Source organism: Gouania willdenowi, chromosome 5, assembly GCF_900634775.1.
Source record: "Gouania willdenowi chromosome 5, fGouWil2.1, whole genome shotgun sequence".
In the NCBI taxonomy this organism is placed as follows: domain Eukaryota; kingdom Metazoa; phylum Chordata; class Actinopteri; order Blenniiformes; family Gobiesocidae; genus Gouania; species Gouania willdenowi.
In genome coordinates, this window is record NC_041048.1 from 15,124,074 (window position 1) to 15,149,082 (window position 25,009).

The 25,009-nt window shown below is 36.7% G+C and overlaps 2 protein-coding genes across 2 annotated transcripts; both read left to right on the forward strand.

The window, feature by feature from the left end:
• The first annotated feature begins 519 nt into the window (after window positions 1-519).
• Window positions 520-7,439, forward strand: wdr82 (WD repeat domain 82). The gene is made up of 9 exons (XM_028446232.1): window positions 520-882; window positions 2,517-2,614; window positions 3,181-3,247; window positions 4,246-4,345; window positions 4,431-4,547; window positions 4,641-4,796; window positions 5,761-5,830; window positions 6,932-7,074; window positions 7,226-7,439. The coding sequence occupies exons 1-9, from the start codon at window positions 722-724 to the stop codon at window positions 7,253-7,255; spliced, it is 942 nt and encodes a 313-aa protein (XP_028302033.1). The 5' UTR covers window positions 520-721; the 3' UTR covers window positions 7,256-7,439.
• A 2,860-nt stretch (window positions 7,440-10,299) lies between these two features.
• On the forward strand, window positions 10,300-24,196 carry twf2 (twinfilin actin binding protein 2). Its single transcript, XM_028446231.1, has 9 exons — window positions 10,300-10,631; window positions 15,082-15,260; window positions 17,326-17,421; window positions 17,589-17,693; window positions 17,824-17,838; window positions 19,501-19,626; window positions 19,706-19,856; window positions 21,517-21,638; window positions 21,878-24,196. The coding sequence occupies exons 1-9, from the start codon at window positions 10,535-10,537 to the stop codon at window positions 22,034-22,036; spliced, it is 1,050 nt and encodes a 349-aa protein (XP_028302032.1). The 5' UTR covers window positions 10,300-10,534; the 3' UTR covers window positions 22,037-24,196.
• Window positions 24,197-25,009: the final 813 nt, after the last annotated feature.

Consider the following 25,009-nt stretch of genomic DNA (forward strand, 5'->3'; position numbering starts at 1 on the left):
TAAAAACATTTTAAACACGCAGTATACATTTTTATTTATCTTTTTTTTTTTTTTTTCAATTGTCTTAGGTAACTATAATAATGCACAGTAGAGCACAACCTTTTCGAGCATCAACTAATCTTGATGAATCGAGAAAAATGGATCAAATCAATGCAACCATAATAGACTACATCACAATATCCCAGTGAAAAATATTCTTACATTGTGGAAGCATTTTATTCGCAAATTAAAATATCAAAAGGCAAATGTAATGATGAAAGGAGGCGGGTCAAAACAAACGTGATCAGCCTCCTTTCCTCAGAAAATTCAAACGCTGTTTTATCATGGCCACCACTTAAACACTTACGGTTTTTAAAGAACAGTCTTAGTCACGTGACCTAAACTGGCCAATGGGCGCTGCGTACGGATAGACCGTACAGATAGCCACTGTCATAATAATTTGAGTTTGAAAAAACAGCTTGCTGCCCTCTTCCTGTACACCAGTGGGTGGCGCTATAGTGTCGTTTAGAGCAAATTAATTCAGTAGAAGAAAAAAGAGGCGGTGCGTTTTCCCTCCGTCTTTCAGTAGCGTCAATAATTGAGCGCTGAACTATCTAAATTAAATCATTAAAAAACAAATTTACTACGCTCTTATCTCGGATAGACGAAGTAAAAAAAGCATCACAAACAACCTGTGTGGGCAGGTGCGGACTAAACGCTTTCTATCGGTTGTCGGACCAACATGAAGCTGAAGGACAATGTGCTGCGGAGCTTCAGGGTTGCTAAAGTGTTCAGAGAGAACACTGATAAAATCAACTGCTTCGACTTCAGCTCCAATGGAGAGACTATAATCTCCAGCAGCGATGACGACTCTCTGGTGTTATACGACTGCCAGGAGGGAAAGTAAGGCCCTGAAACGAGGCTGTGATTGTGGTTTCTCCGTCCTCTATGCTAGCTGTGGGGCCTAGTGGGCTGAGCCTCCAGCCTGGCGCCCTGCTCTGCGTCTGGGATGATCAATGCTTGTTACCCGAGAGTACAGCAGTTATGTTATCAAGGTCATGTGTTATTAAGTTTGTATAAAGCCACATCAATGGCTTTTTTAATATATTCTTTTTTATAGTAGTTAACTGTTGAATGACCATCTTCCTGATTTCAAACAGACGTCTACAATTAATATGTATTGATTGATTAATTAATTACAAATAATTAGTTTAGCAGTAGTTCATCATAAATAATAGGTCAAGGATCAAAGCTTAACAATACATCAGTGTTTATCACGTCAACATTAGGAATAAAAACTTTTCCAGGGAATGTTGTTCCTTTTTGGTACTGAACTTTATTCAAACACATTTACATTGTATTATCTGGACTTGCATTTCTCTCTTTATGGTTATCTCATGGTAACAACTTGATTAAACAAAATGTAAATACATTTTGAATAGTATTCTATTATTACAATATAGGGCTGGGCGATTTTGCCGGGGGGGGATCTCAGATTTTTTTTTAAAGGAAAATGCAACTTTATTGCTGTGATTGTCCTCAACAGTTAGAATGCATTGAACAACCACAAAATAAAAAAATAATGAGGCTCTGTCATTCAACAATTTCAAGTTTTAACCCAGGTTTAAGAAAAAGTGCAACAGCAACTTTACAGTAGCTTAAATTTTCTGATTAAGAAATCAGATAGCTACATATTCTATAACATTTCAATTAAAAAAATAATAAACTCTGCCCTTAGCATCTCAACATAGTGCAAAGAAAAAATGAAACATGCCTGTGGCACACACATAGCCTACTCATAGGGTAAACACAGAGGGGACTGGCTCGCATCACGCTACGGTAACCCACAAAGACGGGACGTGAAAAACTCTGAGAAAACTGGTGGGGGAATTTTTTTTCTTTTAAATTCAAATTTGCAAAAATAAAAATCTTTTTTATCTACAAATTCGATTAAATCATCTTTTTTTTTTTTTTTTTTTTTTGCCCAGCCCCATTACAATATATATTACACACTCACGCACACACATCTAACATTAGATATTTCAATACATACTGTTAAAGTTGTCTCGATACAACTTTTTTCACTTCTGATAACTAAGATACCAATATTGCAACATTAAAATAAATCATACCTACTTTTATTACTTGTATTGCAGTGTGGAATGTAAAAAAAAAAAAAAAGAAGCTTTATCAAATGATATTACTCAAACAGATCATGAGTCAGCAACAGTTATAGTTATGAGAAAAACTGACTCATTTATTAGAAGTGCCAAAGTGGAGTCTGGAGTGGACCGCTTGTATTGAAATATTAGATATAATCATGATACTTGGTTTTTCCACTGATATCGGACCAATATCAATATGGGATCAGGATTCCCGATTAGTCATTAATTAGCACATTAGAACAGAAATTTTACATTAATTTATATTATGACTGTTTATTTGTTTGGGGTTTGTAAAATATCGGAAAAAATGAAGTGACAGTAATTGTTTAAATTCAGTTTGTTTGATTCTTTCTGTGCACTTTGTTTCTGCAGACCAAAGAGGACCCTTTACAGTAAAAAGTATGGAGTGGATCTGATCAGATACACACACGCTGCAAACACTGTGGTCTACAGCTCCAACAAAATTGACGGTAAGTTTTTGTACACGTGATCTGATCATCAGTATAAAAGGTTCCGACAAAGAAAAGTTGCAGAGGTGATAACCTGGTTTTTAATGCAGGATGTAACTTTAGTCTGATCGGCTCTTTGTTATGTTTTGCTGGTTGGACTCAGTGATGAACAGACAATGTTCCTGAACAGCTGTCATGTGACCAATGGTCCCAGTGCTGGCTGTGGTCTGAGGTAGTTGTTTGTACAGTTTGAGGGTCTGTGATTCTGCCCCGTACTGGAGCTAACTGTACAAGTGACTGCCTTGCCCACGGCTGAGCGCTCACATCGCACACATCTTCCACATGTGGACCAAGTCACGTTTTATCTTCATCTTTATAAATATTTATCTTTTTTATCCCTACATGGTGTTCAACTTGCTGTAATGTTTGTATTTAACATGTTCTGCACTGTAAATAGGAAGCTCCCAATCTCGTTATACTTTTTAAAATGACAATAAAGGCATTGACTTGAATTGTCAACACTGGCCATGTTTAGTTGCATGTTATGTGGTCGTCTGTTGAACAGTGTTGTTTTTTTCTCTCTTTAGACACGATCCGGTACTTATCCCTACATGATAACAAGTATATCCGCTACTTTCCTGGACACACCAAAAGGTAAGTGCTGGATTTGCGCTTTAATGTTTTAATATTAAGGGGCAGATTCACTAAAGGTTTAGGGGTATTTAAACGTGTGCAAACGTCAATCCACACACTAATAAGCCGTACAAACCCTAGGGAATAGGAGTGCGCTGCTGCTGCGCTTCCTAATGCACCCTCAATCCAATGAGCCCATTTCCCTCTAATTGATATATATAATAGGGGGCGCATGGGAGGAGGACATGTAAATAAATTAATACAGGGGACGCAATGCCATTCATCAAAGCTGGACTTGATTGCTGCCTCTGTTTTTCCGTATAAATTTAGCACAGCCCACAACCAGGTGGTAATTGTCAAAGCTTTTTTGCGCAGTCATGGCAGTAGTGATATTTGTGAGAAGACGTCCAGGCGAGAGGAAAGACGACAGAGGGAGCGCATTTTCAGACCTCGAGTTAATATTTTTGGGATGAATGAATTTACAATTTTAAGAACCTGTTAAAACCTTTCCTGTGTCGTCTCCCCACCGTGGCTGGGGGGGGGACTGTATCCGAGGCACGCACGCACATCTCTCCTCCCCGGGTCACTGTCTCATACACACGTGCGATCAGCCGCTCGCATGCACTTATTCGTCACTCACAGTCACATTCACGCAGATTTCTCCACTGCGGGATGAATAAAGAATATTTATTCGTTTCCTCAACTAACACCTCAAATTCTGCTGCTTCACATTTTTATTTTTGCTTTCGTGCACTCATATTACACCCATATTCAACACAACACGTACAGAACGCTCATTTAAATAAAGGCGGTCTGCACCTGTTCTGCACGTGCACTAATCATTGCTGCAATTTTAGTGAACTCTGCGCAGCAGGTGAGGAAACTGCATCACTAAAGGATTTAGGGAAGCAACTGGTTTACCACCTTTTATTTCAGTTGTTAGTGAATCCACCCCTCAGTGTTTTGTTCGATTATTGTGTTGCCATTGATTTTGATGAATTATTTCTGTCCTTGACCAGAGTGACGTCTCTGTCCATGTCTCCTGTGGATGACACGTTTATTTCTGGCTCATTAGACAAAACCATCAGACTCTGGGATTTGCGATCACCTAACTGTCAGGTAGATTCTGTGCATGTGATTTGTTGATCCCACTTTGGAAGTGTTTTAAGATGAGCTAAAACTCGACTTGTTTGTTTTTCCCTAGGGTTTGATGCACCTGCAGGGTAAACCTGTGTGTTCCTTCGATCCCGAGGGTCTCATTTTTGCGGCAGGAATAAACTCTGAGATGGTTAAACTTTATGACCTGCGGTCATTTGATAAGGTGAAGGCAGTTTGTGTGTCAGCGGTTTCATGGATGCATAATGTGTGATGTGTGTGCGCACTGAAAAAATGTCATTGTTTCTCATCCACACAGGGCCCCTTTGCAACATTTAAGCTTCAGTATGACCGAACATGTGAGTGGACGGGACTTAAGTTTAGCAACGATGGAAAGCTCATTCTTCTTTCTACAAACGGTGGAGCCCTACGTGTTTTAGATGCATTTAAGGGCGTCGTGTTGCATTCGTTTGGGGTAAGAAACCAACCAGAAAGTTCAATTTCAGCACCAAATATTCTACACAATCAAAACATTGCCTTTAGAAATATTCTGTGCAATTAATAACTATCTGAAAATTTTTATTTGTATAGCGTATTTCATACACAAGGCAACTCAATGTGCTTTACATGATCAAAAAGTGCAACAGAAACATTCAACAGCTTAAAATCTATAAGAACATTAAATTCAGCAAAAAAATAAAAAAATTTAATCATAAAAATGTTCACATTAGATGCTGACTTCAGCTCTGCTGGCAGTTTGTTCCACTCTTTTGCAGCATAACAACTAAAAGCAGCATCAGCATGTTTATACTGTGAGCTCTGGGCTCCACTATCTGACCTGTGTCCATAGATCTGAGAGACCTGCTGGGTTCATACCTGACTAACATCTCACTGATGTATTCTGGACCAAACCCATTCACAGATTTATACACCAGCAGCAGAACTTTAAAGTCTATTCTGAGGCTGACTTGGAGCCAGTGTACAGACTTTAGGTGAATCCCACAGGCTGACTGACTCCCTGTTCATTAAGGTTTCTTTTTCCACCTGGGTGGACTATAGCTGTTAATTATTATGAAACGTGTACACGCCATCATCCTTTCTATAAATAATTAGATACAAAACAATGATAGAACTCAGATGATTCAGAGCAGCAACAGGAACCTTGGTTAATATATTGTAAAGGGCATTCACTATTCCATTTGGATGAGATAGAAGAGGTTCCCATGCTTGCATTTGGTTTAATCCAATGGCCACTAATAGAACAATGAGCGTGAGCTATTGTGCTGTAAGAAGGATGTGGCAAACAAACAAACATCTATTTTAAATCAACACAATTAGATTTCATCAATGTTTTTCCAAACATCAAAAAATCTTTTATTAATTTGCATAAGTGATGAGTGTCTATTTGCTCATCGATGCCCTGTTTTTATTCCTCACAGGGCTACAACAACACTAAAGGTGTAACATTAGAGGCTTCGTTCACACCTGACTCCCAGTTTGTGATGATAGGTAAGTAAAGTCCTTCCTGCCATATTTCAATTTAAATACGGCTTTTGAATGTAGAACAAAAAAGTAAAAGTTCATACTTTCCCTGCTGTGTAGAGTTAAAAATGTGAAGTGGGAAAGTCCCACATGGACGGAAAGGCCATAATAAAACTTATGGTTAATAATATAGGTAGTAATTTGATCTGATCAGACAAAAAAGTGCTTTTTACCAGGGTTGAGGTGAATTATAATTGTAATCTAGTAATTTATAATTAATTACAATTCTAATTTGTAACTGGAAATTTTTTTTGCTGTTTTAATTGTAATATCGTTCAGATAATTGACTTTGTAATTGTAATTCACATGGAAATTCTATGAAAAACAATTTATTGAACACAAAACTGGGGAACCACGTTATAGTTCTATGGCTTACACAAATGTAATTAACAATTATTAGGGAAAAATACAACTAATATCAAGTTTACTTGTCAGTTCTCTTGAGGATCAATATAATTTGAAAAATAATAATTGATACCAATATTTTAATGGATTAGGATGTCTAACAAGGTAATGAAGACATGAGAAACAAATTAGATGATAGATAATGTTTTTAGTGTATTTTACAGCTGAAGAGAAAAGTTATCACAAGAAGGACTTTAAATTTTATAGGCTTATTTAATAAAGGGTGGAACGTTAGTAAATGAGAATGTAATTTTAATTGGATTTTAGGGGGAAAATAATCATTGCAATTTTAATTGTAATTGAATAAACTTTGGTAATTTAGTTGTAAATTACGAAGTTGTAATTTAAAAATGTATTTGACCCCAACCCTGCTTTTTATTGCTAAAGTTATTTTGCTATTGGTCTGTTTCAGGGCTTTTAACATACAATGGCTGAAAGTGAAATTGCATAGATTAAAAATATTAAGGATGAATAATACATTTTTAAGTCTCCAATAATAATGTGGTTTAATTTTTCCACAAAATCCTGCCTAATATATTGAAAGTTATCAATTACTAAGTATTTAAGCAAATATATTCCAGGATATATGATATGTATGAATGCACACTAGGAAAAGGTCTTAGTTTTGCCAGTTGTGTCAATGTGTGATTTTGGACGTTCCAGGCTCTGAGGATGGAAAGGTCCACGTGTGGAACGCTGAGAGCGGGATAAAGGTGGCTCTGTTGGACGGGAAGCACACGGGACCAATCACCTGCCTACAGTTCAACCCCAAGTTCATGACGTTTGCCAGCGCTTGTTCCAACATGGTGAGCATCGGAGAGACACGATGAACTTTTATTCCTTTCTAAGAGGTCGTTTTAGTAGATGAGACGTTTGTGCCACAAAGATAAATGTCTTCTGAAATAGTATACGAACATCAACAACAACCATATCTTTTTTGTTTGTCTGTTTTTTTAGGCATTTTGGCTCCCGACCATCGACGAATAAACAGTGATTGAAAGCAGAGGTCTGCAGACCAGCAGGGGGCAGCATAACCCAGGATAATAGAAACCAAGCAGAATCTTATCACTATTTGTATATACAGACTTTTCAGAAAGAAATAGACGCCCAGTTTATTGTTATGTTTGAGGTGTTTTTGTATTTAATAATAAACAATTTTTGTACAAGTTTATTTCTTTTCATTGTATATTTGTGTTTTATGCTATGTATAACAATGTCTTTTCAAGAATTGGACTTTATTTATTTTTTGCCGTTGAGATGTTTGAATATTAAATAATTAGTTTTAAAGATTTTAAATAAGGGAAAAAACTATTTAAAAGCAGTTTTTGAATTTCTGCGTTGTTGTGTATACATAAACAGCACAGACTAATGTACATACTGTAATTTATATCATATTACAGAGACATTCCTTAAACCTGTAGCAATATATTAGACCACACATTTTAATTTGAAAAAGCTTTGTTTTGAAGATTTTAGTTTTTTTTTTTTTTTGACTTTTGAAATAGTTTCTCCTGTCGTTTTGATTTGATGTGTCAAAATAACTTAAGTTAGGGGTAAAAAAAAAAAACAGTTTTTGGTGCCGGTTTAAACTTTAATTGGGGCAGACCAATGAAGTACCAAAAAATACTGACATTTGAATATTTTTATTTTTTAGGGCAAATATTGGCAAAAAACTTGGAAAAAGGCATTTTTGTTTTATATGTTAAAATAATGATTTATATTAGTAATAGTAATGTATATGTTTTTTCTTACAAAATCTAAATAAAAACCATTTTAAATTTTAACTGTTTTTGCTTTGTATTGAAACAAATTGCTGTTCCAATCATTTGCAAGAAGCTGCGACTAAAAGCTATGCACATGTCAATAGTTGGAGGAACCTGAGTACATGCAAACTCCACACAAAGTTCTACCCTCAGAGATCAAACCTAAAGCCACCTTGCTATGATAATAGTGATAATATTATTACAGGGACTCATGCAAATTGACTGTTCTGGTTAACCCCATGATTTTGTTGTTTATCTCTGCAGGCACACAATCATTAATCTTTTATCTGCCCAACATGTACACGGTGTCCCATGGAGGGTTGGATCCTCTCCAAGCACAAGACGCGATACGCTCCATCACGACTAAGGCCTATCACATTGATTACTCACTATCTCATTCTTACATCACAATTAGCAATAAGTCATATATTCTTTCCTCAAGCCTTTTACTACTTAAAGTCCACCAGGTCAGACTGGGTTCATAGCGTCTGATTGAAATGAAATTGCAGTTATACTATAAAAAATATACTAGGGTGGGACGATACTGGGCTCAGATAACGTACGATATTTTGGGTATGAAAAAATACCAAAAGAGTGGAGTTTGAAAAAAAAAAAAACATGCTTTTGTTTGACTAACTTTGTGTATAATTATAAGTATAACCAGAGGTGAAAGTAACAAATTACAAGTACTCACATTACTGTAATTGAGTAGCTTTATGGACACTTGTACTTTTTGAGTATTTTTCTATAAATCAGTAGTTGTACTTAAGTTTTAAAAGAAGTAAAGTCATTTATTACATTTCTACACCCAACCGTTACTGAGTAAATTATTATTTTTTGTTTTAAAATGGTTAACGGACATTGTGAAACTACAATAAAATGAAATGACCAGACAACAATCAAATGCATCACATTATAGTTGACCAATCAGATTAAACGTAACACACAGTGCCAAACAGCATTGAATGCTGGTTATTTTCTCTGTTTTAGAGTTCAATACATTTAGCTATACTTAGAGATTCTTTTTTAATTTATTTAGAATTTAATTCATTGGTGTTATTTTAATTTTTTTTAAAGAATTGTACATTTTTACAAAGCTTTTATTTTATGTGCAAGATTTGGTCGCTTCCTTTTTATGTTTATACATGAGATGTTTACTGTATGAAAGGGAACTGTGGCAAGATTTATTACCAAAAATAAACGTGACGATAAATGTAAACTAGTAACTTTTACTTTGAGTACTTTTTAATTGGGCTAATTTTTACTTGTACTTGAGTATTTTATGTATGACTTACTTGTACTACTTGCACTTGAGCACTATTTCAATCAAGTAAAAGTACTTCTGCTTGAGTAGTATATTAGTATTATTTACACCTCTGGGTATAACTTTTTCAACTCGACCATAGGAGTATACAGTATACATATGTATATATAAACGTATATATAACGTATATATAAAAAATTGCCACTTTGCAAATAAAACGCAAAAAGAGAGACTGACAATTAATGCAACTCTAAAATTAAACCAAATTATCCTCTTGACACGTAAATATATAAGCCTATCTTTAATATATCTTTAAGTGGCTCACAAACCTTTAAATCAGTGATTCTCAACTTTTGGCTCGGGACTCAAAAGTGGGTCGCAACCTGTACAGGGTGGGTCGCGGACAGCTGGTCAAAAATACAAAAATACTTAATGTCTCTCATCTTGGACTTGTCTTTTATTTTGAAAGAAACGTTCATTTTGACAGGCATGCTGTGAAACATGTGTTGCGCAGGAAAATATCGAGATTTAGGTTTTTAAAAAAAGATCACATGTGCGTGTTATCAAAAGCTATTTTTGAAAAAGTAAATTTGGTTGGTTGGATTCTAAAAAAGAAGTGGGTCGCGATTTAATGACCGTGGCAAAATGTGGGTCTCGGGGTGAGACCAGTTGAGAACCCCTGATTTAAATGACACATTGAAAAAGAAGCATTTATCATTTGATAAATTCCTAGATATCCTCAGTACTTCATGTGTTGTTGGTAATATGGTGACACCCTGCATTTGATTGATCTGACAGGTAACATCCCATGGTTGGTTTTCTAGCATCAGTGTTAATTTGTTGGGTGGGGGGGTCTGCAGCTGCAGGTCACGCTCTGTGTGGTTTCCAGCTCAGTGTGTGTTGGTGTTTTCACAGGCCTGGGCCATCAGCGCATGGGGAGCTAAATTTGGGACAGAAGTGATCAGGTTCCCTCTGTGTGCACATGATACTGTCCCAGTTACTTGAGCAATGTCCCTTCTCTCACACAGTCACTCAGCCTCAGCCCACTCAGACACACACTCAGCGCTTTGTGGACCACCACTTCAGTCTTTGGTTGAAGGCTCTAGTCCTTCTTTACTGGACTTTAAATTAAAAAAGAAAAAGAAAACACTTGGTGCTGGAGAGCTTAGCTTCAGTCTTTCTCATTCGTTGCCAGTCCTGATTCATTTCCAGGCGGGAGGACAGTACTACTAACCCGCCATGTTTCTGGCACTTGTGGTGACGCCTGAACTCAGGAAGTTCTTGGCCAGGGCCAGAGGAGGAGCACTGCGCCTCATCAAGGTGTGCATCATGGATGGTGAGTGAGATCTAAACAGTCTGACATGCTATACTACCCAGGATCATGGTCCTCATTCTGTCTGAATTCAGATCACTAATCAGAACCTGTCCCTGACAGCACTGAATTCACCAAGTCTTCACCCAAATTTGTCCAAATCTGTTTTCAATGTTGCTCTAAATGTGAAAAAGAAGTTTCTGTGCACAATGTTGTGCTTGCCACTCACTGTCAGTCACCAGTGAATCAATTTATATCAGAAATTGAATAAATATAATCAATTATCATGATATTAGGAATGTTTAATAGTTGATTAACACTGACAAGAAGATTCTTGTTGAGAGATAAAAGTCTTCAACCTCCACATGTGAACAATTTTAAAAGGGGAAAATTATATATTAAACGTATCATTAAACATTTACTGATTCTTGCGTTGGTTGCATCACTGATTAGGTTATAGGTGATCTTAGGACAATGCGTAGGTGTGACTTAAAAACTATGTAAAATCAGAGTAAATACTTTTTAATTGATGAATGTCTAATAGATTGAGTTAGGTTAAACATCTACATCTACATGTGTGATGCTGTCAAAAAGAGAAACACCAAGGATTGTAAAAGGTTTTAGGTTTTTCTGGGCTTTTGTTGAGTTTTAGTGCTTAGTGTTGTTCAAGGACGTCACAGAGCTTTGGTTCGAATCCAGTAGGACACAAGTATCAAACTTAAGACCAAATTTGACCCACAGGAGGAAGTTAAAAAGACAGAGAAAACATTATGTATTGTCCGAATTACCAAATAATTCAGTGGTAGATAAATCAGCTCAGATATCTAAATACACAAATTCAACAAAAACGCCACAATATTTGAAAGATCACAATGTTCCCATGCTTTTTTTTTCCACTTGACTGCAGTCATTTTAAATTTCAAATTGTTCAGAGAACTCAATTTTCCTGAAATCTTTTCACATAATTTCTGCAAATTAAATAAAGAACTGGTCACAAAATAAATTATATTTTAAAGAGAAAGTCCTGCAGAGACTGATATCTGTCACTTATTGCTTGGATATTGTTGGTGCCTTAGCTTACATACTTTATGTATGATTTATACACTGTGTAAAGTACAAACTTGGGGACATTAATGTTGAAATGAGCGTCCCCATTAATGTCCATGTAATAGTTTTGCTGGAACTCTTATATGGAAGTCAATTGAAACTTCAAAGGAACCATCAAAGGCGATCAGCAGAACTCCTCTGATGAAGACTGGCAGTTGACAGTCAAAACATGTCAGGAGATGAAAAAAAAAACCTGAAAAACCTTGTGTGAATTAATGAAACATAAACGTTGAAATTGCTCGTTTTCCCGCCTAAAATCTGCGTCCCACTTAAGATCAAACTACTTCATATTTGGCCCCTGAACTAAAATGTGTTTGACACCCCAGTAGGACTTCACTCTACTCATGATGAGACTTGCGCGGAATAGGTGGTAATGGAAGACCTGGTGGTGAGTTCATCAAAAAGAAGTGGGAATTGCTTCAGTGTTGAGGCGGCAGCTGTTGTTCAATGTGTCAGCTGAGCGAGCTGTGAAATATGCCCTGTGAGGTAACAGCTTTCCAAACAGCTGATGATCACTGAAGTGAAATGAAATGTTCATGAGGTGTTTACCTCCTGTTATGGATCCAGGCAAACTCCACGTTGCAATATGCTTCATGACTAATGCATTATGGGACATCTTTGTGTCAAGTTAAGCACTTGATCTCATGTTTGGATGGCTGACTTGGCAGAAATGGACGGCGTGACTACAAAGGGGTGTCACGCGTTCTGAGGGGCTTTGATCTCCGAGTGCATCCGTGTTGTTATTTGGGGCGACGGCGAGTGACCTTATGTGGTGACACGCTGCTGTTTGTCCTGCTCTCAGAGGAGAAACAAGATCATTGAAGTCACCATCATCACTATGGCCTCAGCAGCCAGGGTTGGGGTCAATGATAATTTGTAATTGTGCAATGATAATTGATTACAATTATGACGTAATTGTTATTTAAAAAATCTGTTGCTGTTGTAATCATAATTAAATTGTAATTGAGTTCAGATAATTGACTTTGTAATTGTAATTGCCATAAAAAATGCTATAACAATTGTCAATTATAATTTCATGCAAAACTGGGGAACCATGTACAGTTCTACACATATATAGTTAACAATTATTAAAATGTGTTTCATATCAAGCTTTGCCATATTTTACAATTTTAAAAAATTGAAATCGAGGGGTTTACTGACATAAAAAAGACTCAGGTGCCCACACCAAAAATATTAAAACTTATATTTTCATTGATTATGAAGCCTAACAACATAACCAATAGATAAGAAATAAATTAAATGATAGATATTTGCTTTTCATGTATTTTACAGCTGATTTAGGACCCGTTATCATAAGAGATGCTAACAGAAAGTTAACGCAAAAGGAAGGATACATTTTGTTAGGTTATTTATTTCAGGCTCTGTAATTGTAATTAATTGTAATTGAACTTTAGAAATTGAGAATGTAATTGAAATTGACTTTCTGTGGATAAAAATAATTGTAATTGGAAAAAATGCCTGTCACTGTAACCATAATTTAATTTTAATTGAACATGAGTAATTGAAAATGTAATGTAACCCTGGATGTCAGCTTCCTGTTACCCCTCTACCCATGAGCCCTGTAGTCTGATGGTTTCATTTAAAGAGACAACACACAACAGTGGTCTATTTACACTCAGTTTGATACAAACACTTATATTTTTTTTAAACTAGTGAGAATGGATGATGGAAAGAATGTGTGTGCAGAGCCGGAATGTATTGCTGCTAAGAATAGAATCATGTCCCAGGAGACAGTAAGGAAATCCCCCTGCACCACACCAGGACGTCATTTGTCATGTTTTTGTTTTCAAAAGCATTTCTCATTTTAAATGTCATTAACTGTCCAATACTAATGATCAGCTTGGTCTGGATCAAAGGCCAAACTTATGGTTCCTTTGTACTGTAAAATGGGCATGTGCTGTGAGAATCATTACCCTAAAACACGTGTCAAACTCAAGTCCAGGGGGCCAAATCCGGTCCTTTAGAGCATGATTATGCAATGTCCCTACAAGGGGTACTTGAGAGAAAGTGGAAATTAACAAACGGAAATTTTAAAAAATATGAGATTTTGTAATGTTTCTTTTAGTTAAAAATGATAATCATAATGATTGATTAGAAAATGAACTGAAAATACAAGGAAATGATAAAAACTATAGATGTATAACTATTCAGGAGGCACCAAATACTGTTTCATTAAACTTATTTACAAAGGGATTCTTTCAAATGTGCGTTATTACTCATTCATTCCATCACTATGCTCTATAGTTGGTTTTTTTTTGTTTAGTTTTTCCTATCAAAACGTAAAAGTTGGATAAAAAGGGTAACTGGATTCAGAAAAAGGAGAAAGGGGGTATTTGGGCCAAAAAAGTTTGAGAACCACTGCTTTAGAGCATAAAATTTGGGCCGAGAGAAAAAGTTAAAATGACACAGAAAGTGATATAAACACAGTTTTCTTGTGCTGTTATCACATGACTGATGGCATATTTTTTTATTTCAAACTCAATATTTTCCTGTAATTTCTCACAAAATTTCACCAAATTATCAAAAATGGTCACAAAACTAATGCATTTGGAAGTGAAAATCCTGTAGGGACTAATATCTGTTGGTGTTGTTGGTTGCCTTATATACTTTATACATAATTTACATGTGGAAGTGCAAACTAGGGCCCAAAAATGCTTCTTTTTCCATGAAAAATCTCTGGCCCTCTTCAGATAAACCTGGTCCTAAAGTTGGCCCCTGATCTAAAATGAGTTTGACACCTCTGCCCTAAAATTGCAACAATATAGGCTTATCCAGTTACTTCAGATTAAAAACTTGTCATTCTGGAAAATATAACATTATTTCACAAATAAATGTGTAGACTTAAACGAGTTTTTACCGCAACTAGGTCTACTATGTAGAGACTTCTCTATCTTACATAAAATACTAAATTATTAAAATAATGAACATATTTGATTTGTGTGTTATTAAACAAATTAAACATGTTATGTCAAGCAGATACTGTAGTCGGATGAAAATAAGTTAGGTTTTGCTTTCGTAAATCCAATATATATATATATTAAAAAAATATATTAAAAATTTAGCTTTAAGCACCATCTAAAGCAGACTAATTTTACTAGGTTGATATCATCTGTGTATCTATTAACTAAAGTATTATTATTTCTATTGTACTGTTACAAGCAGAATGATTGTTTTTATTTTGTTCATGCCAGAAATATAGGAAATGATATGACGTTATTCTGTGACATGTCACAGAATAACGTATTAAAGTGTCCATACCAAGCATTTTATGAGATGCCGTGTGGCGTCAGTAGAGTACTTATGGGGTTAGGCTGTGGTATGTGATGAGTGGCTCTCTGATTTTCAGAGCAGCTGGTGTTGGGGGCCTACAGAGAGCCGGAGCAGAGCTGGGAACAGGACTACGACAGATTCATGCTTCCTCTCCTGAATAACCAGGAGCCGTGCTACATCCTGTACCGCCTCGACTCCCAGAATGCATTGGGCTATGAGTGGATCTTCATTTTATGGTCACCAGAGGAGTCTCCAGTAAGAAAAATGTTCTACTCTGAAGCTATGTGATTAAAAACAACAAGTTTCTGAGCAAAAGTTGCATTTTTCTCGTCTTTGTGCAGAGCAACTGGAATGTCAGGAATCGTCAGACATTGATGGAAATTAATCAAGTTATGCAAAGACAAGAAATTATTTGACGTTTTGATAAAGAAGCATCAATCATTGGCTCTTGGTCCTCTTTAGGCTCTTTTCCTACCAGGTTGGGTAGAGCGTTGGAGTGTTTCTCAGCAAACATCAGCAGGCACGAGACAAGTGTAGTCACACTCAGTCATATTTTAAGAGTAATTGGAAGACCTTTTTAGAGCTGATATATACAGTATATATATATGGCTATGGGAAGCTGCTGTAAGGCAAATAAACCATCAATAAAATAATAAAAACAATGTCTCTAACAAAATACATAATCTGAAAACCGCATTGAATGTTTCCAAGCTACCAACACGATCTCACAGGGAATTGTGAAACTGTCACTTCACAATCTATTGTTTCGTGCTTGCCAACACAATTTCCACATTTTTTTTTTATTTTGTGCAGTTTGGAATTAATATCAAACTCATGTATTTAGATTGGAAGTTGTTTTGTGGTATCCAGAACAATTTTCATGGATGTATTTCTCTCAGGGTGACAGAACTAACTTGTAATTACAAGTTACGACCAGAGGTGGGAACAAGTCACTGTTTCTCAAGTCTCAAGTTATGCCACTTAAGACTCGAGTCAAGGCCATTAAGGTCCGAGTCAAGTCAAAGGTCCTCAACTTTAATTTCCAAGTCTTAAGAAGTCATGAGTACTTAATGTACCACAGCTAGTGGCATTTTATTCAACTGATATAAACAATGAATTACTTGAACAGAGTACATATTTGTCTAATAATAGTGATATAATCTGACATAATGCTTTTATAAACAAATCAATCCAGCATCTTTTAAGATTTTAAAATTTTCACAGTTCCTCTGTTAACCAAACAAACCGTAAAGTAGAACAAGGTATCATTTTTCCAAATCAATTACTAATCATTGTATAATCTATAAATAATAAAGGATATCTCTCTTGAAAACATTTTCTCTGCTAGCGCATGTCTCAGCCCAGCTTCATGTTTTTCCTAAATGGTTGTCAGTTTGTTTAAAAGGTGGACCTGTCAATCAAGAGTGCCGTCTCGCTAGGGTTTGAAGTCTTTGCTCATTAATAATTAATGCATTAAATAAAATATTTTGTCATGAAAGGGTAGGAAGTCAAGTCTTCAAGTCTGAGTTAAGTCACAGGTCATTGGTTTTTAAGTCTAAAGGCTCAAACAAACTCGCGCAGACACCAGCAAAGCAAAGTCCGTGAAGTCCAGGCCAATTAAATCCAAAGCTGCAATTTTTGCGACCGCACTGACTTCTCTGTGTAGTGAGTGTCACACAATACACTGTTCGGCATTGTATCGACCCGCATTAAATTAGAGGAGAGGCTGGCGGATAAGCTACGACAGTACAGACACCTTTAAAAAATGTACCAGGAGTACAAGGACTACAGAGAAGCGTTAAGAATCATGAGACATGTGGAAACTACTACAAGGCCAACGTGCACCCAAGTTTGTAAGCCCTGAGGAGAACGGACAGTCCGCGCAGAGTCCGTTGTGCTCGGGGTCCGCCCGACTATGTTTGAGCTTTAAGTCGAGTTGCAAGTCCTTCATTATTTTGTTGAGTCGAGTCTAAAGTTTGTGACTTGAGTCCAAGTCATGTCTCTCGAGTCCCCACCTCTGATTACAACTGAATAGACCATTTTATTCAGAGTTAGGAAAATAACTTCTAATTGAAATACATCTGTTTTCAACCATTCCAGACCGCACAAAAAAGAGAACAAAATAGAAGAGGAAATTGTCTTGCTACAAACGACACATTTAATAATAGATACATTTTTAAGACACTTTCACAATTCCTCGTGAGACTGGGCTAAGGCTACATAACCATGCAACAAATATGTTAGGTTTCCGAGATTAAAGCTGTGTTTGGTTTTTCTGCAAGTTGTTCATTACGATTTTGTCTTTTTTCTTCTTCTTCAGGTAAAACAGAAGATGCTGTACGCTGCCACGCGTGCCACCGTGAAGAAAGAGTTTGGAGGAGGTCACGTGAAGTATGAGATGTTCGGAACTGCAGAGGTCAAAAACCATTTGGACTCGCGCCACTTAAAACACAAACACACACTCATTCACACACACACACACATACACATACACACACAGAGTCCCTGCTGTGAAAGCATGTGTTTAGTGGCATTGGTCCCGTGCCGACTGTAAATTTCCCCTTGTTTTGCTTTCAACCCCAGGAGGACATCTGTCTGCTGGGATACCAGCATCACGTGACGTCCTGCTCTGGCCCCGCTCCGCTAACGTTAGCCGAGCAGGAGCTGCAACGTATCAAAATCACAGAGGTGAGAGGTCAGCATGTCGTCAGCCATGCTGTCACTATATGACTCACAGGGTCTGCTTTTAACATTGCTGAGCTCTGCTTCAGTCGTGTGGGTCACCGTGTGTAACTTTGTCATTGTCGTTGTTTTTCAGGGCCGGGTCAAACAGGTGCGTTAACCACTAATCACCCGACATCATCACATTTATACAATGAGAATCCTCACCTCAGAAATATGCATTTAATCTACAATATAGAGTTAAGAATGATTGATTTTCTAAGCATTGGTTTGCTGTCAATACTTAGGTGTCAGTAGTAAGAAGGGCCCTGGGCGGGGGTGGACTGGGACAAAAATTCAGCCCTAGTATTTTCTGTCCAGATCAGACCATTTTATTACCAGTGACACCATGTAGAAGCCGTTATTAAGTCAGTCAGTGATGCTCAACATGTGGCTTTTTATCTCTAAACTTTTTAACCCCTTTTAACCTATTTTCTTTGGCCATTTTACTACTTCCTTTGTCCCATTTTTGCTCCTTTTTAAGAGGTTCTGACACTATTTTCAGACTTTTTACCGATACCCCTTTTTTCCTACTTTTTCTCAATTTATGCAAGTTCTTTTTGACACTTGTATCCACATTTCATCCTTTTATTTTTTGGCCACTTTTCAGCCAAATAAGCTAACTTTTGCCCAATAAATACCATATGTTTCCTTTTGACCCTACATTTTGCCTCTTTTTGTTCCACATTTTTGCCCTTTTTTACTGTTGTTTGCCACATTTTTGTCATTAAAGCATCCTTTGCCATTACATACCACCTGGTTCCACTTTATTTGTCAATTTTTTGGCCACTCTTGACTGCTTTTGCTCCATTTTAGTCACTTTACATTCTTTTCTTGCCACGTTTGGATCATTTTTGGCCACCTGTTATCATGTCTGCCTCCACTCGCTCATAAAAAAAAAACTAAACTAAATTGGACCACCACACTTCGGGTCAACGGCCCACTGGGACTAGCCCCGGAATGCCAGATGGCCAGTCCACCCCTGGTGTCAGTAGTAAGAATGGCCCTGGGTCAGCAGGAGATAGCTAGACTGTAGCCTAAAACAAATTATGAATGAGTAAATTCATAATTATGAGATAGAAAGTCATAATTTTGAGATACAAACTGAGCATTTGCTGCAGTCTACCGACACTGACCGTTACCATTCTTATTTTAGTTTATTCAGTTCTTAGAATTCAACACATGGTACATAGTGTAGAAAATAGTGGAAGTACATAAATACATGTTTATTACAAAAATTATTCCACCACATTTTTGCACAGTTCTTTGCAAATTTACAAAAAATATTTTCTCATAATTTTGACTTTTTACATTATAATTATGAATTTACTAACTCATAATTATGCCTTTCCATCATGATTTTTAATTTTAGTGATGGAAACAGTCTTCCATACATTTGGCATGGCACGTTTTAAGACTTCATAAATTTAGCTATACTTAGGGCCTGGTAATTATTTTGTGTTTTTAGTTGAATTCATTGGTGTTATTTGATTTTTTTTTAAAAAAATTATAATTGTACATTTTAACCTTTGTAGTTTTTTTATACAAATGCCTTTGTGGGGGAAAAAAAATTCCAATTGTGCAAGGTTTTGTCTGTTTTTTTAAAGTAACTAGTAACTTTTACTTTGAGTACTATTTAATTGAGCTACTTTTTACTTATACTTGAGTATTTTATGTATTACTAATGTACTCAATCAAAGTAACAGTACTTCTACTTGAGTAGGACCTCTGCCCATTTAAATGGTCATTTGTGCTGTTTTGTCGCCCCCTACAGGTGAAGAGTGAGCTCAGCGTAGACAGTAAACACCAGACTCTTCAGGGCCTGGCATTCCCTCTGCAGGACACAGCCAAAAGAGCTCTGCAGCAGCTCTCCCAAAGACACATCAATTACATTCAACTGGTGAGAAAGTTAGAGTGAAACTATCATTTTCATTAGAAGAAGAGACGAAGATGTGTAAAAGCATGTCTTTGTGTTTCAGAGGCTGGATGTGGAGAAGGAGATCATTGAGCTGGTTCACTGTAATCCAACAGAAACCAGAGAGTTGCCTCGCAGAGTTCCCACAGACACTCCCAGATACCACTTCTTCCTCTACAAACACTCCCATGAAGGAGACTACCTGGAATCTATTGGTATATTATTAGTAGAGGAGGGATACGTCAGATGATAATGGGTTCACAATAACATGCTGATATTTTTGGAAAGGATTAAAAAAAAAAAAAAAAAAACACCCTAAAAAAAAAAATATATATATATATATATATGTGTGTGTGTGTATAGTTGTGTCAAACTAAATTCAAAATGTCCAAAGACAGGAATAAAATCATTGCATAAACCAAAAGTAATGGATTGATAGCACCAACTAAACCAGAATGCCAGACTTTAACAGAAGCTTAGGAGCTTTTGTTGTTTGGTTTAGGCAAATAATGTTCTGAGAGGAAACTAAATTAGAAACATATAAAGGCTTTACTGGCCTTTGCAAAATTACAATAAAAAGCTAATATTTGGAGAATACCTTGACCTAAATTTTTTACATCCTTTGATGGACGACACTACAAGCTTTGCACATCCACAGTAGTGATGGGCATAACTAACAAATATGGCTTGCAGAAAAAGCCACAGTCAGGTTATTTGAGGGAGAAACTTACAGAATCTGTTACATTCTTATATGTGTCTCTCTCAAAAAACTAAGTCGAAGAATTCAAGGATACATGTTTTGAATTATAGATTTTGATCTTAATGTATTATATTGTGCAAATGTTGAAAATCCGATCAAACATTTCCAGGTGCATGTTCAAAGCATTTTACTAGAAAGCTGCAGATGTTGTGAGTCACATTGCACAACTGCCTAAAAACAATATCGAAATTCAAACCATGGTCTTTGATTCAAAGCAGACTGTGGCAGTCTGAACGCAAACATAACAAAAGATCAACACAAATATATGGCTGTACAGTGCTTTGTTATGAAAAAAAAAGATGATCATCAAGGTTTAGATATATTGTCCTTTTCTCGTTCCTTTCCTTACTGTTGTTATTTGTTTTTTCCTTCAGTCAGTCGTTAACTCCTCCTGTTTCTCCAATTTTGACAAATAAACTATCAAAACGTTCAGAAAGTTCCTGAGATTTATGCTTGTACTTTCATAATTTGTAACTTTTAGCTAATGTTATTATTGCAAGGCTATTGCTTGGCTAATGCCATTGCTTGGCTAATGCTAAGTTAGTGCCAATTCTAGGTTAACGCTATTGCTAGGGGAATATTAATGCTAGGTTAGTTCTAATGCTAGATTATAGCTAATGCTAGATTAATGCTATTGCTAGGCTAATTCTTGGTTAATGCTATAGCTAGGCAAATGCTAGCTTAGTGTTTATGCTAGGCAAATGGTAATGCTACGTTTATTCCCCCCAAAAAAATAAAGGAATATTTTTCAATCATTATTTGTCTACAGTCTCATTTTGTAAAATAAATCGTGAGAGAATCGTATCGTGAACCCAATATCGTGAATCGAATCGTATCGGGAGTTGAGTGAATCGTTACATCCCTAAACAAAGGTGAATTGAATTGAATGAATGCTATGGTTAGGCTAATGTTATTGCTAGGCTACTGCTAAAGCTAGGTTAATGTTAACATTAGGGTAATGCTAAGCTAGCTAATGCTAAGCTAATACTAGCTAATGCAGTGCAACGCAGGTCACCGCCTACATCCTCACTTGCATTTTCTTCAGTGTATTGTACTATGTTATTGTGTCCTGCATGTTACCATCATTCATTTCCAGCTGTTTTCCTTTTTCACAGTGTTCATTTACTCCATGCCTGGATACAGCTGCAGCATTAAGGAGCGAATGCTGTATTCCAGCTGCAAGAGTCGACTGTTGGAGGAAGTGGAGAAAGATTATTACCTAGAGATCGCTAAAAAGGTAAGCGGAGAGCTTCCCTTACTTATTCACGTATCAATTCTTTCAGCCACCTCCTTCCTCTTCAGGGAGGCGGTGGTGCTTGAGGTCAGAGGGAAGGATATATTCCTTTGACTTTATGTTTATCTATTATGTGGTAATTCCAACTACACAAACCTCTAACGGTATTGGAAATGGTAAATCTGTGAGTGGATGTCTCTCTTCGTGCCAGTGTGTGATGATTTTTTAATCGTCGTTTGCAGTTGGAGATCGACAACGGAGATGAGCTGACAGAGGAATTTCTCTACGACGAAGTCCATCCAAAGCAACACGCCCACAAACAGGCTTTTGCCAAGCCACGTGGCCCTGCAGGAAAGAGGGGCCACAAACGTCTCATCAAGGGAACAGGACAGAACATGTAGAACTGTTTGAAGTCTCTGACCTTCTTTCTACTCACTGTAATGTCTGTAAATGTCTCTATGTTTTAAATCTAATGGCTTTGTCTGACTTGTATTTCAAAACCATCTTAGACATGAGAATGCACAGTCAGATGTTATAGTTCTCAAGAGAACCATGCAGGATATTTTTGAACAATTATGTTTGTTAGGAGAAAATAATTACATGTCATAGCAAAATTCAACTCAAACGTTGTTTAAACCCTGGTACCAAAACTTGACACACTTTTTTCAGCATGGAGTGTTATTTTTAAACAATGAAGCTTTGTTTTTCTGTCTTTCCTTGAATGTTGTGGAGGCATTTGATTGTGCTCGTGTTCATAATAAGATATATATACATCCCATTACAAAAAACATGAACTGGGACTGACAGCTTCACATCGGACTGTAACACACACAACACAAGCTTCCACACTTTCTCATTGCGGCTTGTGTAAAAAACAAGATGTCATCTATACCTGTTTATCTATATAAGTTTATGGTGGATGCTGGAGCCTATCCCAGCAAACACAGGGCATGGCTCAGTGAAAAATCTCTGGATAAGACACCAACTTATCACAGGGCTTGACAGAGACAAGTTTGGGGGCCACCTGTGAGACTTGAACCCACAATCTCTGCATGAAGAAGCAGCAATGCGCCACATTAAAACCTTGTATAGACAAACTGAGCTGAATCATCGTTTAGGAAAACAACTGCTCTGTTGTAGGTCCCATTTAGCAACACTTAGTTTGAACTCTTCTCTAAAACTGAAGAACAGGTGGAAATACGGTAACACTTTGATTTAGGGAACACCTATTAATTACTAATTAGCATTAGTAACTTATCGGCTCTTAATCAGTCATCATTAAGTATTTATTAATGCCTTACTATACACTTAATGGCAGTCTTGCAGTCCAAACAGGGTTAGGGTTTGGATTAATGTTAACCCTAAACCTAGCCTAACCCTAAACCTAGCCTAACCCTAGCATGTTGAGATAGCAATTCATATACAACAACTTCCTTAGTTAGTACTAATAAGTAATAATTCTGAGGTTATTGATTAATTAATTAATGGCCTCCTGGTTGTATATTGAGGCCATGCAGAATAAGGCATTATTAAGTACTTAATATTGGCTAATTAAGAGTCAATATGTTACTAATTCGCATGCTAATAAGCAACTAATTAATGGTTACTAGGTGTTCCCTAAACTGAAGTGTTACCAGAAATACGTATGTGTTGCCATTGTTTGAAGAAAATCTTTTAGCAGACCACTTATACAGTAACACGGAGCAGTCCTGCATCACAGGTCAGAACTGGAATAAAACTAGATTTTTTTTACAATTTGGGATAAAACATCTTGTTGATCTTTCACTCCCTCTGCCCCGGAGACCATTTACAAACCATTCCGTGTAAACCACAGGGATGGTTGTGTGTGAAATTGAGGCGTGGAGACCAGCCGTTCCTGAAAAACTCAAACAGCCATCAACAAATATGCTTCCACAGATATTAAGATTAGTTCTCTTCTTGATTCTAGCACAAACTATAAACCCTGCAGCTGATCAACTTGACTATGTACACAAGGTGGAAGAGTTTTTCCATTGAATTGATAATAAAATGCAGAAGCTGCTCCATGTCATCTGTTCAGGTGACAGATTACCATCGCTCCGGTTTTGTATATTCTGATTCAACTTGCTCAAATATTTTCTATTTCCCACCAACAGACAATACTAGGAGTTTGGAGGTTCTTTTACTTTGTTTCCTGTAAAATGTAACAAGAGTTTCATTGTTTCACAGGTGTAGTTACTTATCACATTACTGTAAGAGATGTCTGAGGTAAACTTGACTGTGATCTAATATGTTATGATTTCATTTATTTTCAGAAAATTTACTTAGTTTCGACTGCAAACTGTCAGTCTTCCTCAGAGGCATCTGTGATCTGTTTGGTGCATGTTAACAGTTCTGGAGTTCTGTGCAGGAGTGTGGGTTTCTTTGTTAAATCTGTAAGTGATTAATGTATAGGGCTGTCTGTGTTTATTATGTATATACAAATGATTAATTATTCTGCATAGTGAGGAATCAGTGACACAAAGTAATTGAGGACAAGATGATCTTAATAAAACCTGTGAATAATGCCCACCCCTAATGTCTCCATGTCTAAATGCATTGACTTGCTGCTACATGATGGAACAATTTGCCTTGATGAGGAAAAAATGTCACCCATGAGTGTTTTTCTGCTCAAATAAAAGCTTCAAAATAGAAGCAGATAAGCGTGTCTGACCGTGAAGTGAACAAAAACACAATTTATTCTTGGCAAACACTGAACCGCTTTTGTTGCCACATTGCACAGTTAGAGATTGTAATTAATGGCTTAAATAATCAAACACATAGGACTTTGTTTTCTGGCGAGATGTGGTTTTCTTCAAGCTTTGTGAGAAAGCTGTGTGTATGAACAAGGCTTTTCTCCGTTTCAACATTTTTCTTTTTTCTTTTTCGAGATTATACAAGGTTGATTCCAGGCACTGAAAGCTTTTCTAGGAAACTTCTTGAAACGCCTTTTTCTCTCTATTAACTCCAGTTATTTGTTCTCAGTACATGCTAGGTACACAGCGTGCTTGCGCAGGAACAGTGAAGCAGTTTCACTCAGCATGCTCAGTGCAGTTTGAGTGCAGTTGTTGCTGAAAGGTTTTTACAGTCACAGCATGGGATTATTACAATAAAATAGGATAGTTGCTAGATTTAAAAAAAAAACCAAAACAAAACAAGTAAAGCAGAATTTTGTTTCAAAACTGAAGCAAAAATGTACATGATGGGAGATTTGTATTTATGTTGAGCGTAAATTGGTTATTGGGAGCATTTTAACTGACTGTGTGATTTAACACTGAATACAAATAAATGAACACTTATCAGGCTTCTGAAGAAGTTCAGTCAACACGTGAGTGACAGAGTTAGAGGGTATGATG

Bases quoted from the DNA above. Each gene is read 5' to 3' on its own strand.
- wdr82 (XM_028446232.1), top strand. From the start codon at position 722: ATGAAGCTGAAGGACAATGTGCTGCGGAGCTTCAGGGTTGCTAAAGTG. The intron at 3,248-4,245 runs GTAAGTGCTGGA...GTCCTTGACCAG, and splicing joins TTTCCTGGACACACCAAAAG to AGTGACGTCTCTGTCCATGT. The intron at 7,075-7,225 runs GTGAGCATCGGA...CTGTTTTTTTAG, and splicing joins CCAGCGCTTGTTCCAACATG to GCATTTTGGCTCCCGACCAT.
- twf2 (XM_028446231.1), top strand. From the start codon at position 10,535: ATGTTTCTGGCACTTGTGGTGACGCCTGAACTCAGGAAGTTCTTGGCC. The intron at 15,261-17,325 runs GTAAGAAAAATG...CTTCTTCTTCAG, and splicing joins GGTCACCAGAGGAGTCTCCA to GTAAAACAGAAGATGCTGTA. The intron at 19,857-21,516 runs GTATATTATTAG...CCTTTTTCACAG, and splicing joins AGACTACCTGGAATCTATTG to TGTTCATTTACTCCATGCCT.